General features: G+C 41.4%; 1 protein-coding gene across 1 annotated transcript in view; it reads left to right on the top strand.

Moving 5' to 3' along the window:
- Nucleotides 1-26601, top strand: part of pcnx2 (pecanex 2) — a 215934-nt gene that overhangs the window by 45960 nt on the left and 143373 nt on the right. The window contains exons 5-13 of the mRNA XM_041188107.1: nt 1042-1140; nt 3063-4712; nt 13201-13342; nt 16906-17051; nt 17877-17970; nt 19894-20032; nt 21748-21890; nt 25106-25259; nt 25347-25379. Coding sequence (XP_041044041.1) covers nt 1042-1140; nt 3063-4712; nt 13201-13342; nt 16906-17051; nt 17877-17970; nt 19894-20032; nt 21748-21890; nt 25106-25259; nt 25347-25379 — 2600 coding nt within the window. The remainder of the gene's footprint in view (nt 1-1041; nt 1141-3062; nt 4713-13200; nt 13343-16905; nt 17052-17876; nt 17971-19893; nt 20033-21747; nt 21891-25105; nt 25260-25346; nt 25380-26601) is intronic.

Below are 26601 nucleotides of genomic sequence, written 5' to 3' on the forward strand. Positions count from 1 at the left end.
TCTGATAACAAGATCAAGTCAGCGGCCCTGTCACTGGCTGGGAAGAGCTTATATGGAGGATGAGGTTGAGGGAGGAAGAGTGGGTGAAGAATCCGGAGAGATGGAGAAGGCTGAAGTTGCCAAGGTTGAGGTGTCACCAGCATTGGATAAATGAGGGCAGAATCGAGTTTGCTGTGGGGACTTTTTTTAAATGATCATCTAATGTGCCGGTATGTGTGAGTCAGAAACTAATCACTATTGGGTTTTCCTCCTGATTTTAGGCAACTAAATTGAACCTAAATTCTGGCCAGTCCACTAGCTTAAACACGAATTTCCTCCATCACTGGTGCACAGTGGCTGCACTTTCTATTACCCACAGGAGGGACTGCAGCATCTTGCCAAAGCTTCTTCGACAACACTCCCCAATTCACAATCTCCACCACCCAGAAGGATAAGGGCCGCAGGTGTATGGGAGCACAACCACCTCCAAGTTCTGCTCCAAGCCACACATCATCCTGACTTGGAAATTGCTGCTGTTCCTTCATTGTCACTGGATCAAAATCCTGGAATTCCATTTCTAACAGCGTTTTGGAAGCACCTTTATCACACAGACTGCAGTGGTGCAAGAAGGTGGCTTACCACCACCTTCTCAAAGGCAACTAGGGACGGGTAATAAACGTTGGCCTTGCCAGCAGTGCCCACATGCAGAGAATTAATAAAAAAGCCAAAGTATGTAATTTTTGACCACACAAAGACCACGAGGCTTTCCCAAAAATCCTGTGGAAAAACATATAGCTCCACATTGTAATGAAGGGTGAGCTACATAAATAACATTAATCCCATGGTATGAATGCAATGTGACTAGGTATCAGAATTATATTGAATAAATTCTTTATCGACCATTGTGATGTTTAATGTTAGTGATGTGCAATTTATATCTGTAGGAAATTGGAACAAAAAAATGCAGTCCTTTAAATCAAAATTTTATTTTGATTGAGGATTAAATGTTGAATAAAATACCCTCATTGTATTATTAATGGTGATTATTTTTGCATATTCCAGAGAAAGACTTCAGAAGACTCGCTGCACCTCAGGACAGCAGTGTCCTCTCATTGGAACCAGCTTGCAGAGGTCTTTTAATGTTAGGGAGAGAAAGAGAAGGTAAATATTCTCATCACCCTACCTCTTCCTGTCTCTGCTGATGACAAGTATGATAGAGCTTTAAAAGGGACGGCAAAGCAGGCATCCCTGACCCCATTGCAATATTCCATCACATGACATTTACTTGTTCTCATGTTATCCCCAAAAAAGGTGATCCCCTTACCCCACCTTTATCACTCCAAAAAGGAGATCCTCTTATCTTTATAGCTAAGGCATCGGTCACAATCTTTCAATCCTCTTTGGATATAGGAGTAGTGCTGGATGACTGAAGGATTGCTAATGTTATACCACTATTCAAGAAAGGAGGGAGGGATAAACCAAGAAACTGTGGGCCAGTCAGCTTAACATCAATGGTGGGAAATTTATTGGGAAAAATATTGGACAAAATAAACCTCCATTTGAAAATCATAGATTAATCGAAGAGAGCCAACATGTATTTGTTAAAAAGTTAATCATGCCTGACTAACTTGATTGAATTCTTTGATTAGGTATCAGAGAAGATTGATCAAGGTAGTACGATGTATATATGGACTTCAAATGGCAGTCAACAAAGTGCCATGAAGGAGGCTATTTAATAAGATTGATGGCATAAAGGAGAAAGTGGCAGTTGTTATGACCCAGTGGTTGGTGAAGCTGAGTTATTTAAAAATCCCAGAGGGAAACTTTAAACAACTGTCATAACCGATACTTTAAAGTGGTATGTTTGAGCTGCAACTCTTAATTATGGAATCAGAGCACCAGTTCTCAAGATGTTTTTATATTAAACTAAATGAAACATTTTATTAAGTTACAACACATTAAACACATACACATGGCTACAAATTACCACTATCATAACTTTTAACAAATTCCCAGACTAATCTCCACTAAGGAACAGCAATCCATAGATTTTTAAGCAGACACCAGGCAAAGCATTTTCACCTTACAAATTCAAAATGAGGTTCATTTCACTTTGGTTCCTGTGGAGTCAGTTGTAGGCTTGCAGCTGCTTTGATCTTACATTGCCTTTGCCCTGCACACACAAAAACTGCTATTGGTTATATCCAGCACATCTCATTGAATGTAAATTCTCATTGTGTCACCAGCCTCTTTGAATGCCACCCCTTGTAACAATAAAACCCCTTTCATAGCACCAGTTTTATTAGCTTGGTCTCTTCTAGCTAGGTGCTAGATTTCACCCCACTTCTTGATTTCAAAAAATGCAAATACACGCTATCTCTCATACACCTCAAAACTAGTACACATCAAAGCACCCAGACTAGCTGGCTTTAATTCAGTTAAGACACACCCACATACTAAACCTCTATTTTAAAAGAAAAATATTTTCCAAAAATATTATATACATTAATAGCTTCATGACAGCGGTATGAATACAAAATTGGCCCAAAGACAGGGAGCAAAAGGTGGTGGTGGATAAATGTTTTTCACATTGTGAGGTGGCTTGCAGTGCCGTTCCCAAAGGGTCAGTTTTGGGCCTGTTACTTTTGCAATTTCTATAAATTACCCAGCCTTTGTATTTGGGGGCAGTATAATCAAGTTTGCAGATGGTACAAAAGTTTGCACACAACTGCAATTTCAAAGATGCAGCACAGGCATGATGGGACCAATGGTCTCATCCTATGCTGTAAGTTTCTTTGTTTCTATTTCACCCTACCTCTAAAAAAAAGGGGATCTCCTTGCCCCTCTGTCCCACTATTCTAATAAAAATTCTTCTTTCTTTTTCTGCCAGACTAATATTAAATAAAATTGTGTATGAATATCACCTCTTCATCAAACTAGATTCTAAGGAAATGGGAATAAGTACATTATTTAAAACAGGATTAATTTAGGTCAGTCTGCTAGATCAGTGCATCCATTCCAGTGGGTTGGATTAAATATCATTGCAATCTGTTGTGGTAAAATATAAGTTGTGTTCATTGCAGATCTTGACCTGAACAGTGCAACACCTCTGATGCCCTATTATTCCCCAGTTTGTTTCCAGCAGTCAGTTTCTCAAGATGCAGAGCCCAACAAACAACCCAAAAATGAGTGTGACACCTTGGAAGACCCACCTTTGTTCCTTTCCCCATCTGCTCTGCCGTGTCAGTCGACTGTTTGTCCACTTAGTGCTACGGGTCGGTTAGATGGTTCTGAAAATACCAAGCATCATGTTTCGGCTCGGATTTGTACTGTGTCAGTATGTGCTGACCTGGCTGATTCCAAAGTGACTCTGACTGAGATGAAGAATCCTCTCAATTCTCCAGAGCAACAGGCATCAACAGAACAGTTCATAGCTAAATTAAACCAGGACCATCAGTGTCCTAATGTATCAGAGACTGAATACAATGTGTTAGTGATTAATGCTGAGCCAGGACCAATGTGCAACATGAATATTGTTACTGCTGAAAATACACCTTGCAGGAAAAGCTCCAATCCTAGTAAAGAAACCCTTGGGAGTACTGTTGGTCGTGCTGACTGTGGGGACCAGAAGCTCCCAAGTGAACTGAGTACCAACCCTGCAGTAATCAGAGTGACAGATCTGGGAGCAAACGAGGCCGATTTGAATGAACCTGATGATGAAAGTATTCCAACTAAGAACTTTTCTCTGGTGCAACTTACAGAACACAAGGAAGTAGAACTCTACCTTGATACCAGCACATACTTAATTCAGAGCTTGGAGCCTAGGACTAATCAAAATAATTCAGTTCAGGATCCTAAACGGACACCGAGTTTGCCAAATATGCAAGATCCAGATTTATCAGACATCCCAGTTATTGCACTGGAGCTGCCTGAAGCTGGGAGAAAGAGCACTGACAGTATTAATAATGGTAACTTAATACCCTCATCTTTTTTGTATGTAAATGTGAATAAAGGGATGCAGATAGCTGGAACTGATAAATCTGTATTGAAAACAGATCTTGCTGTCAGACCAAAGTCTTCCAGTTTTCTTAAACAGGCTCTGTCTAGTCACCAGTACGATAAGCAGAAGTCAAGGAAACTTGTAAATGTTGGTGCTGACTCCACTCTTTGTGTTGGAAATGAGTCTTGGTCAATTACAGTGGTCCCTAAGGAGAACAAAAGTGAAGATGAGGACACAAGTGATCATACTAGTCTCAGCAGCACCTCAAGTCTGCAATCTCATCATAATTTTTCAGTAGAAACCTCTTCCAGTACTAATTCGCAGTCCTGTTGTACCCCAGATCATGCGTACCACAACTACCAAAATCCACATCGATCGACCAACTCCAGAGCTGTGTCAGACTCCTTCTTGAAAGTTGTGCATTGCCTTATAGAAAACCAGAGGCAACATGAGCAACAAGTGGTGGCCGATTGCTCCCTGCAAACGCATATCAGGGTCCTTAGTGCAGATGGGGGAACAGATGTGGTCTTGAACAGGACATCCAGAGGGAGCACCAACGATCAGGGAAGAACTTTAACCACTTCAAAGTCAGATCTAGAGGCCAAAGAAGGGCAAATGCCAAACGAATCGAACTTTATAGAATTCATTTCCTTACTGGAGTCAATTAATAGCTCAAGAATTAATGCAGCAGGCTGGACGAATGATTGTCAAGAAGAGGGTGCCATGGGTGGAGGTATGATTTATGTCATGTTGGGGTGTCTTTGACTGAATGGTTTTGTAAATTAAAAGAACTTGCCAGTATGTATTTTCCTCTGTGTTTTTTCCACATAGGCAAAGTGGAACATTCATCTATATCTTATTAAAAAGCTTGTATTTGCCTACAAAATCTTACTCCCTGCTTTTTTTGTCATGCTTTTATGTTAATGTTTCCATTGTGAATTCCTTATATCTGCATTTGGAATGGAAACTGCCCATCACCTTGCAATCAGCCCACCAGCTGATGCTTATTATTGTTTCTTCAGAAGTCATTCAATATGCTTGAAAAATATTTCGTAACTGAAATTTCTAATGTCTCAAGTAAGGGCTTATATAACATTTAATAACACTTTTCACAATAACATGATTAAGTGCATCTATTGAATGATCTTTTACTTCCTTTAAGGATTTGTGTGAAGACTCACCCACTTGCAAAGGCCTGGGTTTGGATTTTTATTTTTGTGCAGAGCTGGGATGCTGTTAGCTGAATTCGGGTATTGCAGTCTGAGCATGTGCTGTGTACCCAGTTTCCTAGGCTGTATCAGTACCATTTAGCTGAACTACTGATATAATTTTTTTTCTTCCGCTTGTAACAGTTTTTGCTTAGTTTTTTAAAAAAAATTTGATAAATAGCTAGAGGACAGATTCAATTTATTCTGCTAAACTTAGTTTAAGTAGAGCAAGCTTTGGACAGCGTGTACCTCTGTGGAAAGACAAGTATGTTGGTTATTCAGCTGCTGTTGTTTGGTGTTTTGTTTTCGGTAAACTTCTAAAAGTGCATCAGGCCGAGAGAGAGCGTGAGAGAGTGTCTTTCCTTGTCCTAAAAAAATAGCCGAAGTTTAAAGCAAAATGTTTCCAATTACGAGGAAGGTTCTCCCCCCACCCCCCATCCACTGGCTTAAAAACTCTTACATTCCTATCATTCTTCAGTTCTGATGAAAGATCATCTGAAATGTTAACTCTGGTTCCCTCCACAGATGCTGCCTCACGTGCTGTTTATTTCCAGCATTTTTGTTTCCTTTCAGATTTCCAGCATCCATAGTATTTTGCTTTTGCTTCCAATTACTACCTGAGTATCATCTGTGGTATGTTGTTAGAAAATAGAAAGTCAAGTAGGTTGGGCTTGCAACTTGCAACCAATATGATCCCACTAGCCTCCTGCTGAACAGGTCAAGTTAAAATTATTCACGCTGTTGTCCCATTTTGTCTCTTTTCCCCTCCTGGCAACAGACTATGGACCCTACTTTTGCAAATCTCACTGCATTACACACATCTTTCTTTCTCACTCTTGCTCATTGTCTCTTTTTAAAAAATCTTCTTTTGTTTTGAACTGGATAGCTACATCTTCCTGGGAGCAGGGGTCTGACTGTATTGTGGCTGGTGGGAATTCTAATCCTGTGGCCACTGATTTTCTGCAAATTCTACCTATAGTCATTTGGTGGTACCGAACTTGAGTATTGGTGAAAAAAGACATTATCCACCCCCCACTTAATTTCCTACATGACCGAAAACTCAAGCCACGTTTTAAAATTACATCGCACTCTCCACAGAATTGTAGTCTTCACAAGTACCAATCTGAAGTTATTCCCAGCTTCCAACGGGCTCGTTTCGCTGAGTTGTAATGTCCAGTGTCCATTAAAGTTGTTTATCTCTATCTTCTGAGAAACCCCAAGCCAACTTCCTGCAGCAAGGCCCACTCCAGCAATTCCTTCTCCCTGATTTTCTGCAAATTCTACCTATTATTGTTTAGCAGTACAGGCCATGCCAGGGCAAATCTTCCAATGTCCTTAACTCTTTAGAGGTCCTGGACTCTTTGACCAGGGAACAAGTTTCCTCAGCATCCTGCCCTGAGGCTAATAGCGAACAGCTTTTCCCCTGCTGTCCCCAACATCTGTTGTCTCTCTCTGTCCCTTTGTCTCTCTAGGACACTCTTTTTCTATCCAAGACCTTTGAGTCAATAAGTCTGCACACAGAAAAGCCAGCTGCTCCTTTCTTTGTGTCCAAGTATGAAAGTTGGCATTTGGGGTTCAATAGAACTTGCCCTGGGCCCTCTGTTCCCATGGCAACCTAGGTCACATAGGCTTATTACTGGGCAGAACTGATAGGAGGTCACATGTCCTTTTCCATTACTCCATTTTACTTTGAATTAAAAGAAACAGTTTAAAACATAGCCATCTTATAACTACTAGCAGTCATAAAATCACAGTTTCAGAATAAGGGGTTTCCCAATTAAGACAAAGATGAGGAGGAATTTCTTCCCTGAGAGGGTTGTTAATCTTTGGAATTCTCCACCCCAGAGAGGAGTGAAGGCTGGGTCATTGAATATATTCAAGGCTGAGTTAGACAGATCCTTGATCTACAAGGGAATCAAATAATATGGGGAGAGGGCAGGAAAATGGAATTAAAGCAACAATCTCATCTGCCATGATCTCATTGAATGGTGGAGCAGGCTCAAAGGGCAAACTCTTGCTCCTATTTCATGTTCTTGATAGTAATCCTCCTGGAGAACATGTTGCAAGTAACGTCTGTTAGACCAAAGGATTCAGGCTAAATATACCCAGCAGATTTTTTTAATAGGTGATTCAATAACAACAGCAACATATATTTATGTAGTGCCTTTAACATAATTATATGTAGTCTCAAGGCACTTCACAGGAGCTTTATCAAACAAAATTTTGATACCTAGCTCCACAGGGCTTACTGTTTGTCAAGTATATAAAGGATTTGGACTTGCATGTGGGAAACACAATTAGGAAATTTGCAGATGACACAAAAATTGGCCATGTAGTTGATAGTGAAGAGGATAGCTGTTGTCTCCAGAGTTACATCGACGCTTTAGTTGAGTGGGCAGAAGAGTGGCAAATGGAATGCAATCCAAAAAAGTGGGAGTTCATGCATTTGGGGAGGGCAAACAAAGCAAGGAAATACTCAATAAATGGGAGGATTTTGAGAGGGGTTGAGGAAGTGAGATAATTGGAGTTCATGTCCACAGGTCCTTGAAGGTGGTAGGGCAGATGATTAAGTTGGTAAAGAAAGCAAATGGAATGCTTTCCTTTATTGGACGAAGTAATTAATACAAAAGCAAGGATGTAATGATGGAATTGTATAAAACACTAGTTAAGCCACAGCAAGAATTTTGTGTGCAGTTCTGGTCACCACATTATAGGAAGGACATAATTGCCCGGGAGAGAGTACAGAGGAAATTTACAAAAATGTTGCCAGGGCTTGAAAATTGCAGCTAGGAAGAAAGATTGGGCTGAGGGGTGTGACCTAATTGAGGTATACAAAATTATGAGTGGCCTAGAAAGGGTAGATGGGAAAGACCTGTTTCTCCTAGCTGAGGGGTGAATTACTAGGGTGCATAGATTTAAGGTGATTGTTAGAAGAAGGATTAAAGGGGACATGAGGAAAATCTTTTTCACTCAGAGCGTACTGGGCATCTGAAATTCACTGCCTAAATTGGTAGTTGAGGCTGAAAAGCTCAACTCATTTAGAAGGTATCTGGATCTGCACCTAAAGTGCTGTAACCCACAAGGCTATGGACCAGGTGCTGGAAAGTGGGATTAAAATGAGCGGCTAGTTTTTTTCTTTCTTTCTTTGGCTGGCATAGACATGTTGGACTGAATGGCCTCTTACTGCACTGTAACTTTTCTGTGGTTCTAACCATCATAAGATATGAGTCTTAATTTGGTGGGGGTGGAAATGTGGAGGAAAGCTGCAGTTTCTAGCCAGTGACATCTTGCTGAACATGGTATTTGCCTGTTTATAATTCTAAAGAAAAGCCTGTATTGTGAAAACAACAAGCCTGCAGCTCTGGCTGCTAGTTTTCAGTTGTGACACGAGGGTAACAAGTTTTCAGGCAAACTGGAACTCTCCTCATCCAACTGCATCATTTCATCCTGCAGGTGTGTGAAAGAAAAATCTGACTGCTGCATCTAATGTAACTCTTTTGAGTACAAACCCGTTTCCATCTGTTTCAGATGAAGTTACATTGTTTCATTGTTTGCCATTGTGAGATTTGAACTCTTGATCTTGGGGTTACAAGTCCAGTACCATAACCACTTGGCTATTTAGGCCAAGCCCTGCATCTAATGTATCACCAATAGATTATAAGTAGCCTAATGAGTAATGGCAGATTCATCTCTTGTGGACTGATTATAGTGCTATCATTTTTAAGTGTTGAGCCGTTTTAACATCCTCCTGCATCTTTTGCTTCTGTATATTTTATTTCTAAATAAATCTCACGAAGTAGTATTAAGTAGCTGCAATAAGAGGATATGGCATGTATTCTCTGTTAAGATATATATTGTTAACAAAACAAAAACAGAATTACCTGGAAAAACTCAGCAGGTCTGGCGATATATGATTGTTAACCCTTAGCATGCTAGCCATTATGAGCTCATGAGACCATTTGTCTTTTTCTGGAAGTTGTAATCTAGGTTTGATCACCAGTAATGTTGGAAAAAAGTCCATACCGTTAGCATCAGTGTCATGCCCTTGTGGCAGCCCATATGTCGTATATGCCACTACAGTATTCATCTGTTCACAATTTTACATTGCGTGATCAATTTTATAGTGTAGCATTCCCTCTAAGGAACAAGAACTCCATCGCCAATATTGTTTAATGCCGAGATGATTTGCACATTCGTCCCCAGTCAGATAGAATGGCATATCGGGGATTCAAATTGGGGCAACTAAAGAAGTAAGCGGCAACATGAAACTAAACAAAAAAGTATTAAAAATGCATAAAAAGCACACAGATCCTGGTGAATGGGAAAGATACAAAGAACAGCAAAAGATTACAAAATAGATAGTAAGAGCTATGAAAGGAGTATAAAAAGAAATTTGCAAGGAATATCAAAATCAATACGAAAATTTGTTACAACTATATTAGGAGAAAGAGGGTAGCCAGGAGCAATTTGGGCCTGTTGATAATATTACCATTATCAGTTTTCAATGAAAACCAGGAAATGGTAAACGCACTGAATAATTACTTTGACTGAGTATTTACAGGAAGAGGTCAGCATGCCAGAAATCCTAAGGAAACTAATATTGAATCAGGGAGAGAGAATCTCCACAACTAAGCAAAATAACAGTAATGAAGAAGATAATGACACTAAGGCATGATTAATCCCCAGGACCAGATGGTTTCTATCCCAGGGGTTTAAAGGATGTAACTGAGACCATTGTGGATTCCCAAAGTATAATCTTCCAAAATCCTCTTGACTTGGGAACCACTACTTTAGATTTCGAAAATTGTGCATACCATTCTGCTCTTTAAGAAAGGTACAAGATGGAAATTAGGAAATTATAGATCAGTTAGTCTAACGTCTTGTTGGGCAATTGCTAGAGACTACAGTTAAGAATAATGTGACTGAACACCTTGAAAACGTTCAGCTGATCAGAGAGAACCAGCATTGTTTGGTAATGGGTTAGCCATGCCTGACAGTTCTGTTGTCAGGATCTTACTTCTGCACCCCAGCTCCCCAGCTGTGATGCCCCAATAATCACCGCTTACTGACTTTTCTCCCGCTCAAACCTGTTTCGTCATGTGTTCGGGGTCTAAATGGGGTTCTTCACAGTTTGTCTATTTTCCTTGAGTCAGCTATTCAAGACTGTAGTTAGTTAAAAAGCTTATTATTTATTTACAGCTCTATGTACACCTTCGGAGCTCTGCACAAGGTTGGACTTCTCCTTCCTCCAGATCTCTGTTACTTAGTCATGTGTCATTACATCATAGTTACATCAGCATCAGATGCTTCTGATGTTAACTCTTTACATCTCCCACCAAGTCTTTATCCCAATTAGATGCACTCTCCTATAAAACCAGTCACATAGGCTGCTTTTTCACTATCTCCAGGCCATGGACTTCACTTTTCCTGCACCATCTTCCCACACAGACACACCGCTGCATCTGGCCAAGCTTGGGCTGGTGTCTGTGAAGGGCCGTTACTGGAGCTCTCTTCCAGGGCTCTCCCCTACACATTTGTTTCCATGGTGACCGGCTGCGGCTTAATTCATTAACAGCAGTGATGCCACCACCTGGCTTGGGCTCACAGAGCAGCACCTCCAAGATCCAGGCACAGTCTCTTCTCCGTTCCTTTACCAGGGATTCCATCACATATGGCTTTGTAAACAGTGAAGATGGAAGCATAAAATTGGAAAGAGGCTTTAATAGGTTAAGTGACTGAAACTCACGCCACAGTTTTTTCCAATGTAGGAAAATGTGAGGTGATCTCTTTGGACCCAAAGAGATAAAACCGGGTACCTTCTAAATGGTGAAAAACTAGAAACAATAGACTTGGGTGTCCAGGTACATGGATCATTAAACAGGTACAAAAAATAATCAAAAAGGCTAATAGAATGCTGTCCTTTATATCTAAAAGACTAGAAAGAGGTAGAAGCCTTCTTGAATTACTGCAGTCCATTAAGCGTAGGTACACCCCCCACAGGATTTTGACCCAGCGACAGTGAAGGATCGGCGATACATTTATAAGTCAGGATGATGACAGGCTTGGAGAAGGTGGTGGTGTTCCCATGTGTCAGCTGCCCTTGTCCTTCTAGATGGTAGTGGTTGTGGGTTTGGAAGGTGCTATAAAAGGAGGCTTGGTGATGCTAGATCAATTGTTAATTTTAAATCTGAAATTGATAGACTTTTGTTATCTATAGATATTAAGTGATGTCGGGCAAAGGCGGGTATATGGAGTTAGGTTGCAGATCAGCTGTCACCTCATTGAATGGTGGAAAAGGCTAAAAGAGTTGAATGGCCTACTCCTGTTCCTATGTTCCACCAGCAATTGCCACAGATATAACTCTGAAATTCATCTAAAGTAAAATTACAATGAGCTATTGCTTTTCCATTCTTGTCACCCAATGTTTGCATTCAGTGCTTTCAGGGCAGGTGGAACACAGACAGATTCCCTTGATCCCACTTCCATATGGCTTCACCTGTCTATGCTAGTTTGTGCAATGTTGGGAGTTTTGTACCATGAGCTGCTGATAAGATACTAGGTTGAATTTCACATTTATGTTGTAGGTCATTTACAGCCAGTAGAAAGAGCCAATTAGTTTGGGCTAGGTTTAGAGCCAGTTTTCAGAGGTGAAAAGATTGTCATGTCTAATATACCTTTCAGCCATTCTCCCATGGCCTATAATCAGCTTACTCAACTACTTTGATGTCCTCTTCATTCACATTGTTGGAACAATAGTAGAAACATAAACAAAAGGTTGGGTTCTTTCAACTCTCACTTTATCTTGTGCCTTTGGTATCAGCTGTGGTTTAGCTGTAGCACTTTTATCTCTAGTCAGGATTGAAGCACATAGTCTAGGCAATGCAGTACTGAAGGAGTGCTGCACTGTTGGTGATGCCATCTTTCAAATGAGACATTAAACCAAGCAACCCACGTGCCCTTTCAGATGGCATAATAGTTCCCACGGCAGTATTTAGAAGAAGAGCATGGTTGTTAATCCCTCGGGACCCTGGCCAATATTTATCCCTTAACCGACATTACCAAAACTAGATTATCGTTATCACATTGCTGTTTGTGGGAGCTTGCTTAGCGGAAGTTGGCTGCACATTTCCTACATTCTAATAATGACTACACTTCAAAAATGCTTCATCACCTGTAAAGTGCTTTGGGGTGTCCTGAGGTTGTGAAGGGTACTTTATAAATGCGAGTTCTTTTCTTTCTTTGATGGTTTTATAAAGCAGACTTTTTCCTACTCTCAACCCTCTGGCTCAAGGCGCACAAGGAGTCTGGTTTGCCTCGCTCATTATCTTATCATTCCTGAGGGGCAGGGGGCCTCCTTACCTCTGATTGGGGATTAGGTGAGAGAGGTGAGGAGCTGAGACTGGGGATGAGGGGAAAATGGTGAGCTGAGATCGGGGATGAGGTGAGAATTGTGAAGAGCTGAAATTGGGGATGAGGGGGAATGGTGAGGAACTGAGATTGTGGATGAGGTGAGATAGGCAAGGATCTGAGATTGGGGATGAGGTGAGATAGGTGGGGGTCTGAAATTGGGGATGAAATGAAGCGGTAAGGAGCTGAGATCGAGGATGAGCTGGCATTGGTAAGGAGCTGAGATCAGATATGAGGTGAAATCGGGAATGATAAAGATCACTGATGAGCTGAAGACCAATGAGGAGCAAAGATCGATGATGAGCTGAGATCGGGGCCTCTATCAAGCACAAAAAGAAAGTATCAGCACATCCACAGAAGCGGGATAATAAAGGAGACTCTGGGTAGAACCGTGATGCTTTATTACACCAGTTCCCCATCTCTTGCCACTAAGCAGAGACTTGTGGCTGAGAGTTATGAAACCTTTCTCCTGGAAGTGGAGGGTGAGCTTAGGTAGAGTGTCAAGCTTTTTTGTCTGCTCCGTTGGTCCACTTAGCTGTTGGATAATTGCACTAAAGTCAATAATCCTTTTATGGGAAATTCTCTCAACCTTTCTCTATGATGTAGTTGTGCCCCTATTGGAGAATGGACCACAAAATACGAGGTGGCGTGACCACAACGGTGGTCCAAGAAGGTCAGCAATACGACAACAGCAAAATGTAGAGAACAATCGAACTGTTTCTGCAACCTTCACCAGTTCATCTCAGAGGTAAGCTTTCATTGTCCTGCACTGATAAATCATAAATTCTATAAATCTACAATTCTAAGAATATCAAAATCATTGGTGCTGAGTATCAGCAGGCAGAGTTTTCCTTGTGCTTCCCACTCCTCGTCCTTCCCTCCTTGTTGCTCCCATTCCTTGTACCTCCGCTGACAACCCATTGTCCCTCCCCTCCCTGTCATTCCACTTGCTATACAGTGGTCCAACTATGCAAGTGCTACCAACCATCAAATACTTGTGTAAGATGTCATTCTTTACCTGTCAGACTGGATAGTGAATGAGACCAGACTATTCACCTTTTGAAGCTACCACAGCTGATCTGATGGAAGTCAATGACGACAGGGGTGATAGGTGGGCGAGACTTGTTGCAAGATAAGATACAAATAGCTGAGATTTTGATGATGTGAAGTTTATGGAAGGTGAAAGATGGGAGGCCAGCCAGGAGAATATTGGAATAGTTAAGTTTAGAGTTATAAAGGCATAGATTGGGTTTTCAGCAGTAGATGAACTGAGATAGGGACAGAAATGGGCAATGTTACAGATGTGGAAATAAGCTTTTTTTGTGATGGAGAGAATATGGGGTTGGAACTTTATCTCGATCAAATAGGGTTCCATGATTGTGTATAGTCTTTGTCTGAAGCAGTGGCTTTGGACAGCGATGGAATCAATGGCACTGGAGAAGATTCATCCCAAGCTTCTTGAATTGGTTTTGACCAATTAGGGCAGATTTACTGAGTTCTTCTCGCTGGCAAGGTCTCTCACCTGGGCGGAAAATCCCAGGTGTGTCACCTACAATATTCAGGTCATTGATTTTACCATTATGCCAGCTTGATCAATTGGGTGCCCTAATTCTTAAACAATTAACATTGGCTGACACTGTTTTTGAGTTGGAAATTGATTTGACTCCTCTTTTGTCTTTTGTGTGAACCTTAAATGGGATTACTTTTCACTTAGAAATTCTCTTTTATTTTTCACTTGTGAAATGGTAATTACAATTCTGATTCAGCATCTGCACATCAGCCTCTGAGCTGAAGATGAATATCTAACTGTATATGACCATCACCCGCTGACGCAAGTAGAACTCTCCAAATACAAAGCTTCAAATCCAATTGCATATTCCTGGTATCTTGCCAGAAGTAAATTGGGAAAGTGAAATTCATGTTTTTTAAAAAATAAACATCAGTCATGTGCAAGCAAACACAATACGCACTTTCCCCCATCATCTCCTGAAACAAAGGTCCGTGAACAAACTGATTGCCAATGTTTTGGCCCGGACTTTTGCCCCAGAGCCAGGAGCAAAGGGACGGGACGTTCACCATGAACCTGACCCAGCAAAATATGGCCCAAAAGTTGGAATTTTCGTTCTGGTGGGGGGATTACAAGTTGGGCCCGTTGTACAGAACAAGTGTGAAGGCTGCAGGGGCAGGGCTGAGTGGAAGGCCTGCCTCTGTACAATGATACTTTGTTGAAGATATTTTAAACTGATTAAAACAAAAAACAGCCCACCAGCCCTCATCCCCTTCACCCCCCACACACTCCCTACGTCCCATCTATACCAACCTCTGCCACCTCAAGCTCCACGCCCTCCATGGCCCCTCATACTCCATGCAACACATGCCCTCCCTACTCATCTCCTATAGCCTGATGCTAACTTAGTGCCAACTCATGCCAACCCATGTCCCCCATCCACCATCCTTTACCCTTAATCCCTACATGCCAATTCACCTAGTACCCACCATAGAACACCCCAGAGCCATGCTGACATAAAATTGCTATGTCTTTTGATGAAGTAATTATTTAAGGATAGCTCTCATTGATAAAAATCCACTCAATATACTGAAATTCCTTCAACTAACCTTTTATGAAAACAAACATTTCTATTCTATAGCCACTTGGAGCTGTCAATCAAACTGCTCATTTAACAAGCTGTGATCAAACTGTGATAATGTTAGGTTGTATATCAGTCATGCAGTACAAATCCTATAATGATGACCCTACGACTTATGTCAACAGACAGAGTAGGATATCAAGCAATGATTTTTTTTTAAATTACCACGCTTTTCTTTAAAGCCCAGCAGAATTGAATCCCTTGATAGCTTTGACAGCTCTTTGACAGCTTTGAATGTTCTTTGACAGCTTGACAGTTCCAATGAGTTTATGCACTTTTTAAGCACAATCATGTCTACTTAAAACAATCCCAATGAGCACCTGTCCCAATGATGCTTTACCTCTCCAAAGGTGTCCTGGGATCATATCCAAAGCAGGTACCTTACCTCTCCAAAAGGGTATCCTGGCTATCCAAACAAATCCACAAGGGTCAGACCTGCTCTTACCTTGTTTAACCTGCACACTTCAGGTTTCAGAACCTACCTCACCAAAATCACACATGGGTGGAGACAGCTGCTGATGAATATGGGCAGCTGCCTCTATGAACCAGGAATGTGCTATTTAGAACCAGCCCCCATTCTGACCCCCCCACCCCCACCAAAAACACCGTGAAAATGGTGGAGGCCAGGTTTGGTGGCGGGGCTTCCGGATTCAGACCTCTGCCAGCATTTTTGCAAAGATGGAAAGCCTCTCTGTGTGAAAATCCAGGTCCTTGTTTTTATTCATTTATTGGAGGTGAGTGTCATTGGAAGGCCTCAACTTGCTTCTACGAGTCAACACGTATTGGGATACATGTTGCGGGTCGAGGTCCCTGGGAACTTAGAACCGCCATGAATCAGGTCCGATGGACTGGGAGTATCATTTAGAGAGATCACAGGGTGACTGGTGTGGAAGTTGGAAAAAGAGTGTCACACCTGTGCAGTAGGCATTGCTTATTCTGAAGTTGGGCAGAGTAGTGGGAAAAGAGAAAGTTGAGGGGTCACCTGAAAGAGGTCTTTAAAATTATGGAAAAGTTCGATAGGGTAAATGTAGAGAATATATTTCTACTTGTGTGGGAGACCAAAACTAGAGGCTATAAATATAAAAAAGGCATTAATCTAATAGAGAATTCAGGACCAACATCGTCAACCAGAAAGTGGTTAGAATGTGAAATTCACTACCCCAATAGAGTAGATACATTTAAGGGAAGATTAGATAAGGGAGAAAAAAAATAGAACGATATGCTAATCAGATTAGATGAAGTAGAGTGGGAGGAGGCTTATGTCGAAGCATTAGCATAGGCATAGAATGCCTGCTTTTGTACCGTAAATAAACATCTATATGTTTGGCTCTACTATGTTTGACTGAGAATGCTTATTGCTGGTACTGGCAAGGATTCTATTCCCCAGAAATGACATCTCACACCTTGACGAGCACAAGACTATATAACAAAAAAAGCTTTAAAAAGAAATCCTGCTTTTTGTACAGGTAGTTTACATCCTAAGTCCTAAGGAGGTCTGGATGACCAATTCTAACTTCAACCCATAGACCCCAGTTTTTAGGTGTGCTAATGACAGCTTTTGAAGTATTGCCAGCCAGTTGAACTAGCCCTCCAATATCCTACTAATTTTAGATAGCGGTGCTCACTGTTTTGTCCACATAAATTCGTGTGAAACAATTTACAGCTCCCAGGATAATCAAGAAGTGCAGAACAATTCTTGTTCATTACATTGGGGCAGCTCCATGTGTCCAAGTGATAGTCCAAGGCATGAAGCAGCATCACACCACAATACCTCTACTGGTGCCACACATTTCTTTGTAGATGAGCTTGGTAAGTATTTTTTGGAGGTGAGTAAATACAATTCCTGTTCATAGAATGGAAACTGATGGAATGTTGTTTATAAAAGTTAGATTGAATGAAAGGTCAGACACGGTTAACAGCGTTATCAGACAAAATTTAAGATTTTTTTTAATTCTTTCATGCTGACAAGGTCAGCATTTGCTGCCCATCTCTTATTACCCTCGAACTGAGTGACTTGCTGGGCCATTTCAGAGTCAACCACATTACTGTGCAATTGAAGTTACATGTAGGTGGGAACAGGTAAAGACAAAGCAGATGGGCTTTTACAACAATCAATGATAGTTTCATGGTCACCATTACTGAGACTGGCTTTCAATTACAGGTTTTATTAATTAATTGAATTTAAATTCCACCAGCTGATATGGTGTGATTTGAACCCGTGTCTTTGGAACATTAGCCTGGACCTCTGGATTACCAGTCTAATGACATTACCACTAAACCATCATCTTCCCTTGAAGCAATATAAGGGGATATTAGGACAGGTCACCAAAAGATTGGTCCAAAAGAGTATCTTAAAGGAGGGGAAAGAATTAGAGCAGTAAAGAGGGAGCTTGGGAAGGTATTCCAGACCTGAAGGCATGGTCATCAATGGTAGAGCAATAAAAATCAGGAATGCTTGAGAGGCCAGAATTGAAGGAGTGCAGAGTCCTTGGAGGGTTGTATAGTTGGAGTACGTTTCAGCAATAGGGAGAAATTTGAAAAAGGATAAGAATTTTATAATTGAGGAATTGCCAGGCTAGAGGGTTAAATTTGAGATGAAGGAAACGGTTAAATACTATGTCATTTTGTTCTTAGGAGCAGTAAGATCATACACATTTGGTCCTGAAAGCAGAGGTTTTGAAAATTCATTGGATTGTCCTCCAAATTCAGAACATAATCAAAGTTCATGGTAAGTATGTCTGATTTTCACAATGGCTGCACAAATAAGATGCAATTCTGAATTGGAATATTTTAGATCAGTCAGGGGATCAACACTCTGAAAATGAAGAGTTGTACATTGGATCAGGAGAAAATGATAAATTAATCACTGTACCCTGGGTATTTTTGTCCAGCTCTTAGAAAAAGAGCAACAGAATTTGTTAAAGGTTTCTTACTGTGAATGGTGTCATATTATGCAACTCCAAAGGTCCATCAGAAACAGGGTTAAAGTGAGCTAGGATTGTCCTGTGGCTCCAGGTCAGTTCTTGATTGACTTGGCACAAATGGTGAGTTTAATTTTCTTGTGCAGTTCCTTGTCCCTTAACCAATACCTAAATTAGATTCGATTATCTTGTCCTTTATTTAATTGCTGTTTGTGGGACCTCACAAATTGTGCAGCTGTGTTTCCTACATTACAGCAGAACCATGCTTCAAAAATATTTCATTAGCAGTAAAGCATTTTGGCAAGTCCTTCGATTGTAAAAGGGGCTACAGATATGAATGTTTTTTTTATTTAACTGTGGCAAACATAGTGAAATAATTGAAGGTTGTTTTCATGCTCACCACACTCACTAGACAGCATTGCTTTCCCATCATTTCATATCATTGGCACCATCCTTCACTTTGAACAAAAACCCAGTAGTTCAATGGTAAATATTAATAGAGTTGTTCAAAATACGTAATTTTTTTAAAAACAAGTGTCTCTTATTTTTTCTCCCACCAACTGTCCCCCAACTCTCTCTCAGCGTAGGACACGAATGTGGATGTTGTAGTTCCCCCAAACATCAAATGACCAGAACGTCTGTTGTAGTGATGTTGATTGAGAGGTAACTATTGATCAGGACTCACAGTTCCCAAAGATTATCTTAAAAATGACAGATGACTACTATCTGAAAGCATGGCTTGGTTTATACTGCTTGTTGGTGAGTGACCCATCCCAGTCATATGTGGGGAAGCAAAATATCACCAGTCATTCCCAACACCCACTCTTGGGGCGCTTATCCTGTGAAATGTACTGGATATATCTCTCTAAGACGTGCCTATCCTTCCCATTTGTATTAAGGACTTCCAGGATATGACCCTTGCCAGTCCTTGTTAGGAGTGGGGGATACATTGTGAGGAAAGGTGTGATCATAGTGCTCCTAAACAGCATGACAAATTTAAGAGATTTCAATATCTTGAGTTTTGATAGAATAGATAGGGAGAAACTGCTTCCACAGGCAGGAAGATCGGTAACTAGAAGACATAGTTTTAAAATAGTTGGCAAAAGAACCAGAAGCAACATTAGGAAATTTTTTTTATGCAGCAAGTTGTTGTAACCTTGAAGGGATTGCCCGAAAGGATAGTGGAAGCATATTCAATAGTAACTTCCAAAATGTAATTGGATAAATATTTTAGAAAAAAATTGCAGGGATTTTGGGGAAAGAGCAGGGGAGTGGGAGTAGCTCTTTCAAAGAACTAATACAGGTATGTTGGGTCGAATGGCCCCCCTTACTGCTCTGTAACGTTAAATGATTCTAAATATAAGAATCTGCCCTTTTCTGGCAGAGCCCTTGATTCTCTCTGCTTCGTCTTTTTTAAATGTGCTTCTTTACTGAGGTATTCATTTTTATGTTGCCCTGTCTCTCTTAACCATTCTGCTATTACTCATTCCATGCAGTCTGCTATCCTTAAAAGGAGGTTCAACAATGAGACACCAGGGAATTGCAAGCACCACACGTGTTCCTCAATAATGATTACCCCAATGATATTGTGCTTTATTTATTTGCTCTGTAATTAACTGCAAGAACTTTTCATTAAAAAAAAGTGTGGGTTTAAATGCCAATGGGCCTTTAATATGTGGCTAGCAGATGAACTCCAGATAGTATCACTCTTCACATGTTTTTCACTGTAGGGATCATCAGTCCAACTCTCATAGTTACCCTTCAGCAGATGGACACAGGGCAGAAGGAATGGTGGATGAGCCACCCCATCAACAGCAGCCAGTCGTATTGCAGAGAATGCGCATTAGAAGATACTCAGAAGCACGGCAGGTAGGCAATGGGTTGTCCAGGAATGAATGCCAAATACCTCATTGTGTCAAAACAAAATAATCGAAGATTTGCAAACCCCAATCTACTTATGCACATGGATGTTATCTCGCTAGATGCTAGAATGCTAGAAATTAAACATGCCTTTTACAATTTGAGATATGTATTCCAACTTTAAAAATAATCCTTCAAAGCAAAAACATTGCAGGGGTGATGAAAATCCAAATTAAAAATGGAGCAGGTCAGACAAGTTCATCAATCTGAAGTGTTAACTTGGTTCCTTTCTAACAGATACTGCCTGACCTGCTGAGTGTTTTCAGCATTTTGATTTTAAAAAATTGCCTTTGCTTAATTTCATATTTCATTAAAAAAAATCACCAACTGTAAACTGAATGAATTAACTATTGGTAAGCAAGTGTGGTAATCAGTGTGGCCCCTTGGCTTAATGTCACTTTTTATATAGCCGGGTTCGACTGCCTTATATGTTCCTCCTCCCAGTGTTAAAATAAATACTCCTACTGCACTTAACAACATTATTTCTCAAGACTCCTGGATCTTGGATCTTTCTGTTATCTCTTCCCCCTATAAACTCCTGGCTTTTAAACCAGAAGCTTGACATCATTTAATCACTCTGCGAGATCATTTTAAATTTGTGTGAAACAGGTTAACAGCAAGTTGAGAGCATGGTCTGCATCTCTCCCCATTTCAAAGCCAATTAAAATAAAAAATGGGTAGGGATATAAAATGGGCTGCCAACTCAGTATCACCCATTTCATATGGTTGCACCAAGTCAAGATCCCCCCTATGTAATTACTTAATGCATGTATTGTGCACAGTTCTTTTGAACATTGATCATGTCCTAAACCACACAGCTCCTTCATTTTCTCAACCATCAAGTCAAATTTTCCCAAGTCAGCAGTTTTATTTTCTCCAGTCACTTGTGAGCTTGCGATGTGTAAACCCCATCGCCACAGCACCCATTAGGGAATTCTGTTGGCCTGATATGGCCTCTCTCTCCCAGAGGGCCAGACCCCACTATGTGAAGCTTCAAAAGCTTGGGTTGGCAGGTCAGCAACAGTCAAGGTTTAAGGATCCTCAAGTAATTGCAACAGCAACTTGCATTTATATAGTGCCTTTGTCATAGCAAAACATCCCAAGGCATTTAATGGGAATGCTACAAGCAAAATTTATACCAAACCACATGAGGAGATATTAGGACAAGTGATAAAAGCTTGGTCAAAAAGGTAGCTTTTAAGGATTGTCATAAAGGAGGTGGGATAATTGGAAGGGTGGAAAGGTTTAGGGAGGGAATTCCAGCGTTTAGGGCCTTGGAAGCTGCAGGAATGCTGCGAATGATGGATTGAGTCGAGCAGGGGAAGCACAGTAGGCCAGAATTAGAGGAGCACAGAAATCTCAAAGGGTTTAGGACTGGAAGAGATTACAAAGGTAGAAAGGAGCAAGGGTAAAGCTAGAGATTAACCAGTTAAGATCCTGCACTTTACCAGCACAGAGCATTGTAAGCTCCCAAATAGGATCTCTCTACTTATCCGGGCATTGACTTATCTGATGTCAAATAAGAAGGATCCAATCTCTCAGTTTCATTTCTAGGTAATATGGGTAAAATAAAACCCAATGAGTCACTTAGAGTGGGAGTAGCTGTGTATTTTGGATGGTTGTTCTAATTTTATGTTTCTACACCCATCCTTTTATCTCTCAAGGGCAGGACTGGGAATCGTGAATCAACTGTTAAAGTAATAGAGGAGAAGTCCAACTGCAGACAGTCCTACAGGTTTTGGATTTTACCTGGCAAGTGGTTGGGGATTTGTTACGATCGCCTGGCTTTACTGACTTTACTTGACAGGTATATGTCCTTTTTGCTTTTAAAGCTGTATGATTTCATAGCAACTCTGCATTATTACGATCCATAAGAAATAATAATGTTGCAAATGAAGCAGTCCATGTCCATGTGCAGAAAGAACCTGACAACATTCAGGCTTGGGCTAAGTGGCAAGTAATATTTATGCCACACAAGTGTCAGGCAATGCCCATCTCCAACAAGAGAGAGAATCTAGCCATCTCCCCTTGACATTCAATGGCATTACCATCGCCTAACCCCCATCTGTCAATATCCTGGGGTTTAGTATTGATCAGAAACTGAACTGGAGCAGCCATACAAATATTGTGGCAACAAGAACAGGTCAGAGTCCAGGAATTCTGCAGCAAGTAACTCACTTTCTGACTCCCCAAAGCCTGTCCACCATCTATAAAACTCAAGTCAGGAGTGTGATGGATACTCTCCACTTGCCTGATCAACTGCAGCTCCAGCAACACAAGTTTGACATCATGATGCCTGCCTTGAGCTTACTAGTTTAAACTTCTGATCCCTTATCCCACTTGGAACTGGAGTTAATTTAAAGCAAGTTTCTAGATTAACTTTTTCATTCAATGGCAGAGTTATGGCAGTCGATTGAGGAACCACAAAGGAAGCTCCCACCGAGAGCTCTCACATGGATCGTGTGATTGTTTCATGACTCAGTACATCACAAAATCTACAAAGGCATTGCTCATCTGGACCTGGTAATTGTAAATGATCTAACCAACACACTAAATGTGGGAATCAAGACACACTGGGAGGGCAGTGACAACTGAATGATTGACTTAATTTGCTGTGGAATTCAGTAAAACCAAAGATACAGGAGCCAGGGATCTTGTAAACGTCAACAAGATCATGTTTTCAATATTTCCTTTCAGGATCCAGTTTTCTCTGGTCTTTCCTTGCTAATCACCTGAATCCCCCACTCAGTCCCACCCACTCAGTCTTCCCAATCAATTTACCGCCCCCCCCATTCAATTCCCCTACTCAATATCACCCACTCAATAGCCCCATGCAATGTAATTTCTCTAACAAGTGCTTGTTGTTTTCTGTTTCTCAGCCAGTCTGTTTCCATATTCCAATTCATTTATGGGCAACCTTATGCATTTAAAGGTGTTACACTTGTTTTCTGTTGAAGTGTTGTTGAATACTAGTTTCCCCTGGGCAATTTGTTGGCTTTTTCAATCAGCTGCCAGAACTCCAGATACACTGTGTTAAAAAGAATTACCATTGAGTTTATAGCAACTGATCAGGAGAACGACAGAGGAGATTCTCCCCACCTGACATTCAATGGCAAATCACTGAAACCCCCACTATCAACATCCTGGGGGTTACCATTGACCAGAACTGAACTGGACTAGCCATATAAATACTGTGGCTACAAGAGCAGGCCAGAGGCTAGGAATCCTGCAGCAAGTAACCCATCTCCTGACTCTCCAAAGCCTATCCACCATCTACAAGGCACAAGTCAAGAGTGTGATGGAATACTCTTCACTTGCCTGAATGAGTGCAACAACACTCAAGAAGCTTGACGTCATCCCAGACAAAGCAGCTTATTTCATTGGTACCCCATCCAAAAATATTCACTCCCTCCATCACTGACGCACAGTGGCAGCAGTGTGTACCATCTTCAAGATGCACTGCAGGAACTCACCAACGCCTCTTAGATAGCACCTTCCAAACCCATGACCACCACCACCAAGAAGTTTCCTTCCAAGCCACTCACCATCCTGATTTGGAAATATATTGCCATTCCTCCATTGTTGCTGGGTCAAAATCCTGGAACTCCCTACCTAACAACACTGTAGGTGTATCTACACCACATGGACTGCAGTATTTCAAGAAGACAGCTCACCACTACTTTCTCAAGGGCATTTAGGGATGGGCAATAAACGCAGGCCTAGCCAGCGACACCCACACCCATGAATGGATAAAAAAAGCTCCACACTGCTTTGTGTATATTAAGCAAACTGAAGCCTCCCATTTAAATAAAGTCCCACCATTTGCGACTTCCTTGTTTGCGAATTCACTTACCCACACTTTTTACTTTGTGGACAGCATAGCATGAGCAATGCTCGCTTATCCGCGGTTTCTTCTCTCTTTTCCTGGGCAGAGCGTCCAATGCTACAATAACGGCTGTATCCAATTTTAATTCTTGACTAGCATCTAATCTAACTCTATACTTTTGGGCAGAAATTTTAGGTCGGCGGGCACAATCCAGGATTGACCGGACCATTGATCGCGATCAGCCCCCGACTGCGATTTCACGCTGGCGGGCCAGCATGAAGCACGTGCTGAAATGCTCAGTGCCGCTAGGGTGGGGGTGGGAGGAGAGCAGGTGCTGACGTAAGTGCGGGCACAAGTGAGCGCTAAATGAGAGCTCCCTGAAGGCAGAGAGCTGCCTCAGGGAGCTGTACACTTGAAAACAATCAAATAAAGTTTTTTAAAATCAGGACAAAAATGTCCGAGCATCACAATCAGTCACCTGAACATATACATGATAAAAATGCAGTCCATAAATTTTTAGTTTTTTTATTTAATAACGGAAGCCTCATCCCGCCCTTGAATGAGGTTTCATGAAAAATGCAAAGTCTGTCTGGCTGCTTCACCCATCCGCCAACCGTAAAGTTGGACAGACCACAAACAAATCAGAGTCAATAGCAACTTTAATTACACTAATTGGCCTCTTAATTGCCGGCGGGTGCGATTCTGACTTTTGCACGCACCTGCTGACTGAAATATCACGCAAGCGTGGCACAACTTCGGGACACTCACCCAATGTCATCTTGCACAATTTCACGTCTGATCAGGTCAGGCGCGTGCCCGCCTGCCAACCTAAAAATTCTGCCCTCTGTGTTTTATAAACCTGTCCCCTAGTTTTCCCATCCCTATAATTCTTAACCCACCCTTTAGAAAGAATTCAAGGAATCCATGCATATTGCATGCTTTGGGAACCTCTTGCCAAGAGTGATGACACTATGCTCAGAGGCTCCCCCATCTGTCCTATACAGGTACTGCACCACATTTTTGCTGGAGAGCCCAGTACTGCACTCGCATGGTTGGAACAGATCTTACTGAATCCTATTTAAAAACACATTCTCCCTTCACGATTTTGCCATTTGCAAGATATCGTGGGAACGTAATCCACGTGAATGGCAGGACTTTACTGTAACATTCGAATAGCATTTATTGTATTTTCACAGGAATTATGAGATTGGAGAAAATGTATTAGCGGTTTGCTTGGCTGTTCTTGTTGCCCTTCTTGGATTCAATCTCCTTAACCAAGGATTTTTCAAGGACCTGTCAGTCTTCCACTTCTGCCTGATTATTGCAAGCTGTCAGTACTCCTTGTTAAAAGTAAGTGTAAATTTTGTATCCTGTCCCTGATTTGAATGGCGATAATGTGTCACAGCTCTTGACTACTGTTTTCTTGTCCTGTTTCAGAGTGCTCAACCTGATCCTGCATCACCTGTACACGTGAGTTACGAAAACCAGACTTGAAGGGCAAATGCCTGGAATTCAACTCAAATACTTTAGCTGATTGAAGGGCATCCATGTGATACCGCCTTTCCAGAATAACGATCCTACCACCTCCGTATGACACTACCTAGCTTCTTCTTGGCCTCAGCTACTTACCCTGTTTCAGTGGATCACTTTCTGGCTGATGTAATTGTCCTGCAAGCCCCTGTTAGATTGAGGCCATCTCTCAGCACATGATAGCCCAAGGTAGACTTGCCAGATTCAGGGTGGGCTTGACAACTCTGGTTAGACATATCCTACTGTATCATCACATGATCATCTGCCTCCATCCACACCACCCCCACACCTCTACCATTGGCCGGCCATCTGACAGGTCTGTCTTCACAGTGCCTCACCCCCAGCATTCCCACTATTGCTCACCCGACATGTCCATCATCGCGATACCCAACTCCCAGCCATTTAAGAAGTGTGCAGACTCTTCATTATGCAATTTGATGTCAATCAGAAAGTCTGTACCACTGAAATATAAATTTGTTGCTTCCCCAACATTGGCATTTTCTTGTGAATTGTCCTGATGAGTGCAAGATGAAAAGCTTCAACAAAAAATAACTTTTCTTTAGCAATATTCAAGTTCTGTACTACCAAACAACAAAAAGTCTGTTTCCCATCTTAGATAGTTTGATTGCTAATAACCAATTTTTTTCAAAGAATTATTTTTGAAAACCACACAATTTTTAACTCTCATCCCCAACCCCTGATTTTTCTTCTGGGAATCTGGCTCACAGCAAGTGTTTTAGAGAGTACTCTTCAGCTCCTGAAAACTCCAGGGCAATCCTGGAGCATTGGCAACCCTCAACGTAGGTGATTGACAAGGCTGTGTTTATTGCCCATCTCACATTGCCCTTAGGGCATTTCAGAGCCAACCATGTAGAGTAGAACTGGAGTCACAGGTAGGCTCAGGCAGGATATGGAGATCAGGTTCCCTCCCCCAATGGGCTATAATGAACCAGGTGGGTTTTCACAATGGTCTGGGGAATTTCAGAGCCATCTGATCTGCTGCCAGCTCACATCACCGGATTTATGGAATTCAGTTCCATAACTTGCCATCCTGGAGCTTGCACTCAGAATCTTTGGGTCCAGTGTCATAAACAACCGTCAAGAAATACTTGCTTTGGATTATCATAACCTCGATTTTCCCTCTTCTCCTGCTGTCCTATGT

The sequence above is a fragment of the Carcharodon carcharias genome, chromosome 5, assembly GCF_017639515.1.
Source record: "Carcharodon carcharias isolate sCarCar2 chromosome 5, sCarCar2.pri, whole genome shotgun sequence".
Lineage (NCBI taxonomy): Eukaryota > Metazoa > Chordata > Chondrichthyes > Lamniformes > Lamnidae > Carcharodon > Carcharodon carcharias.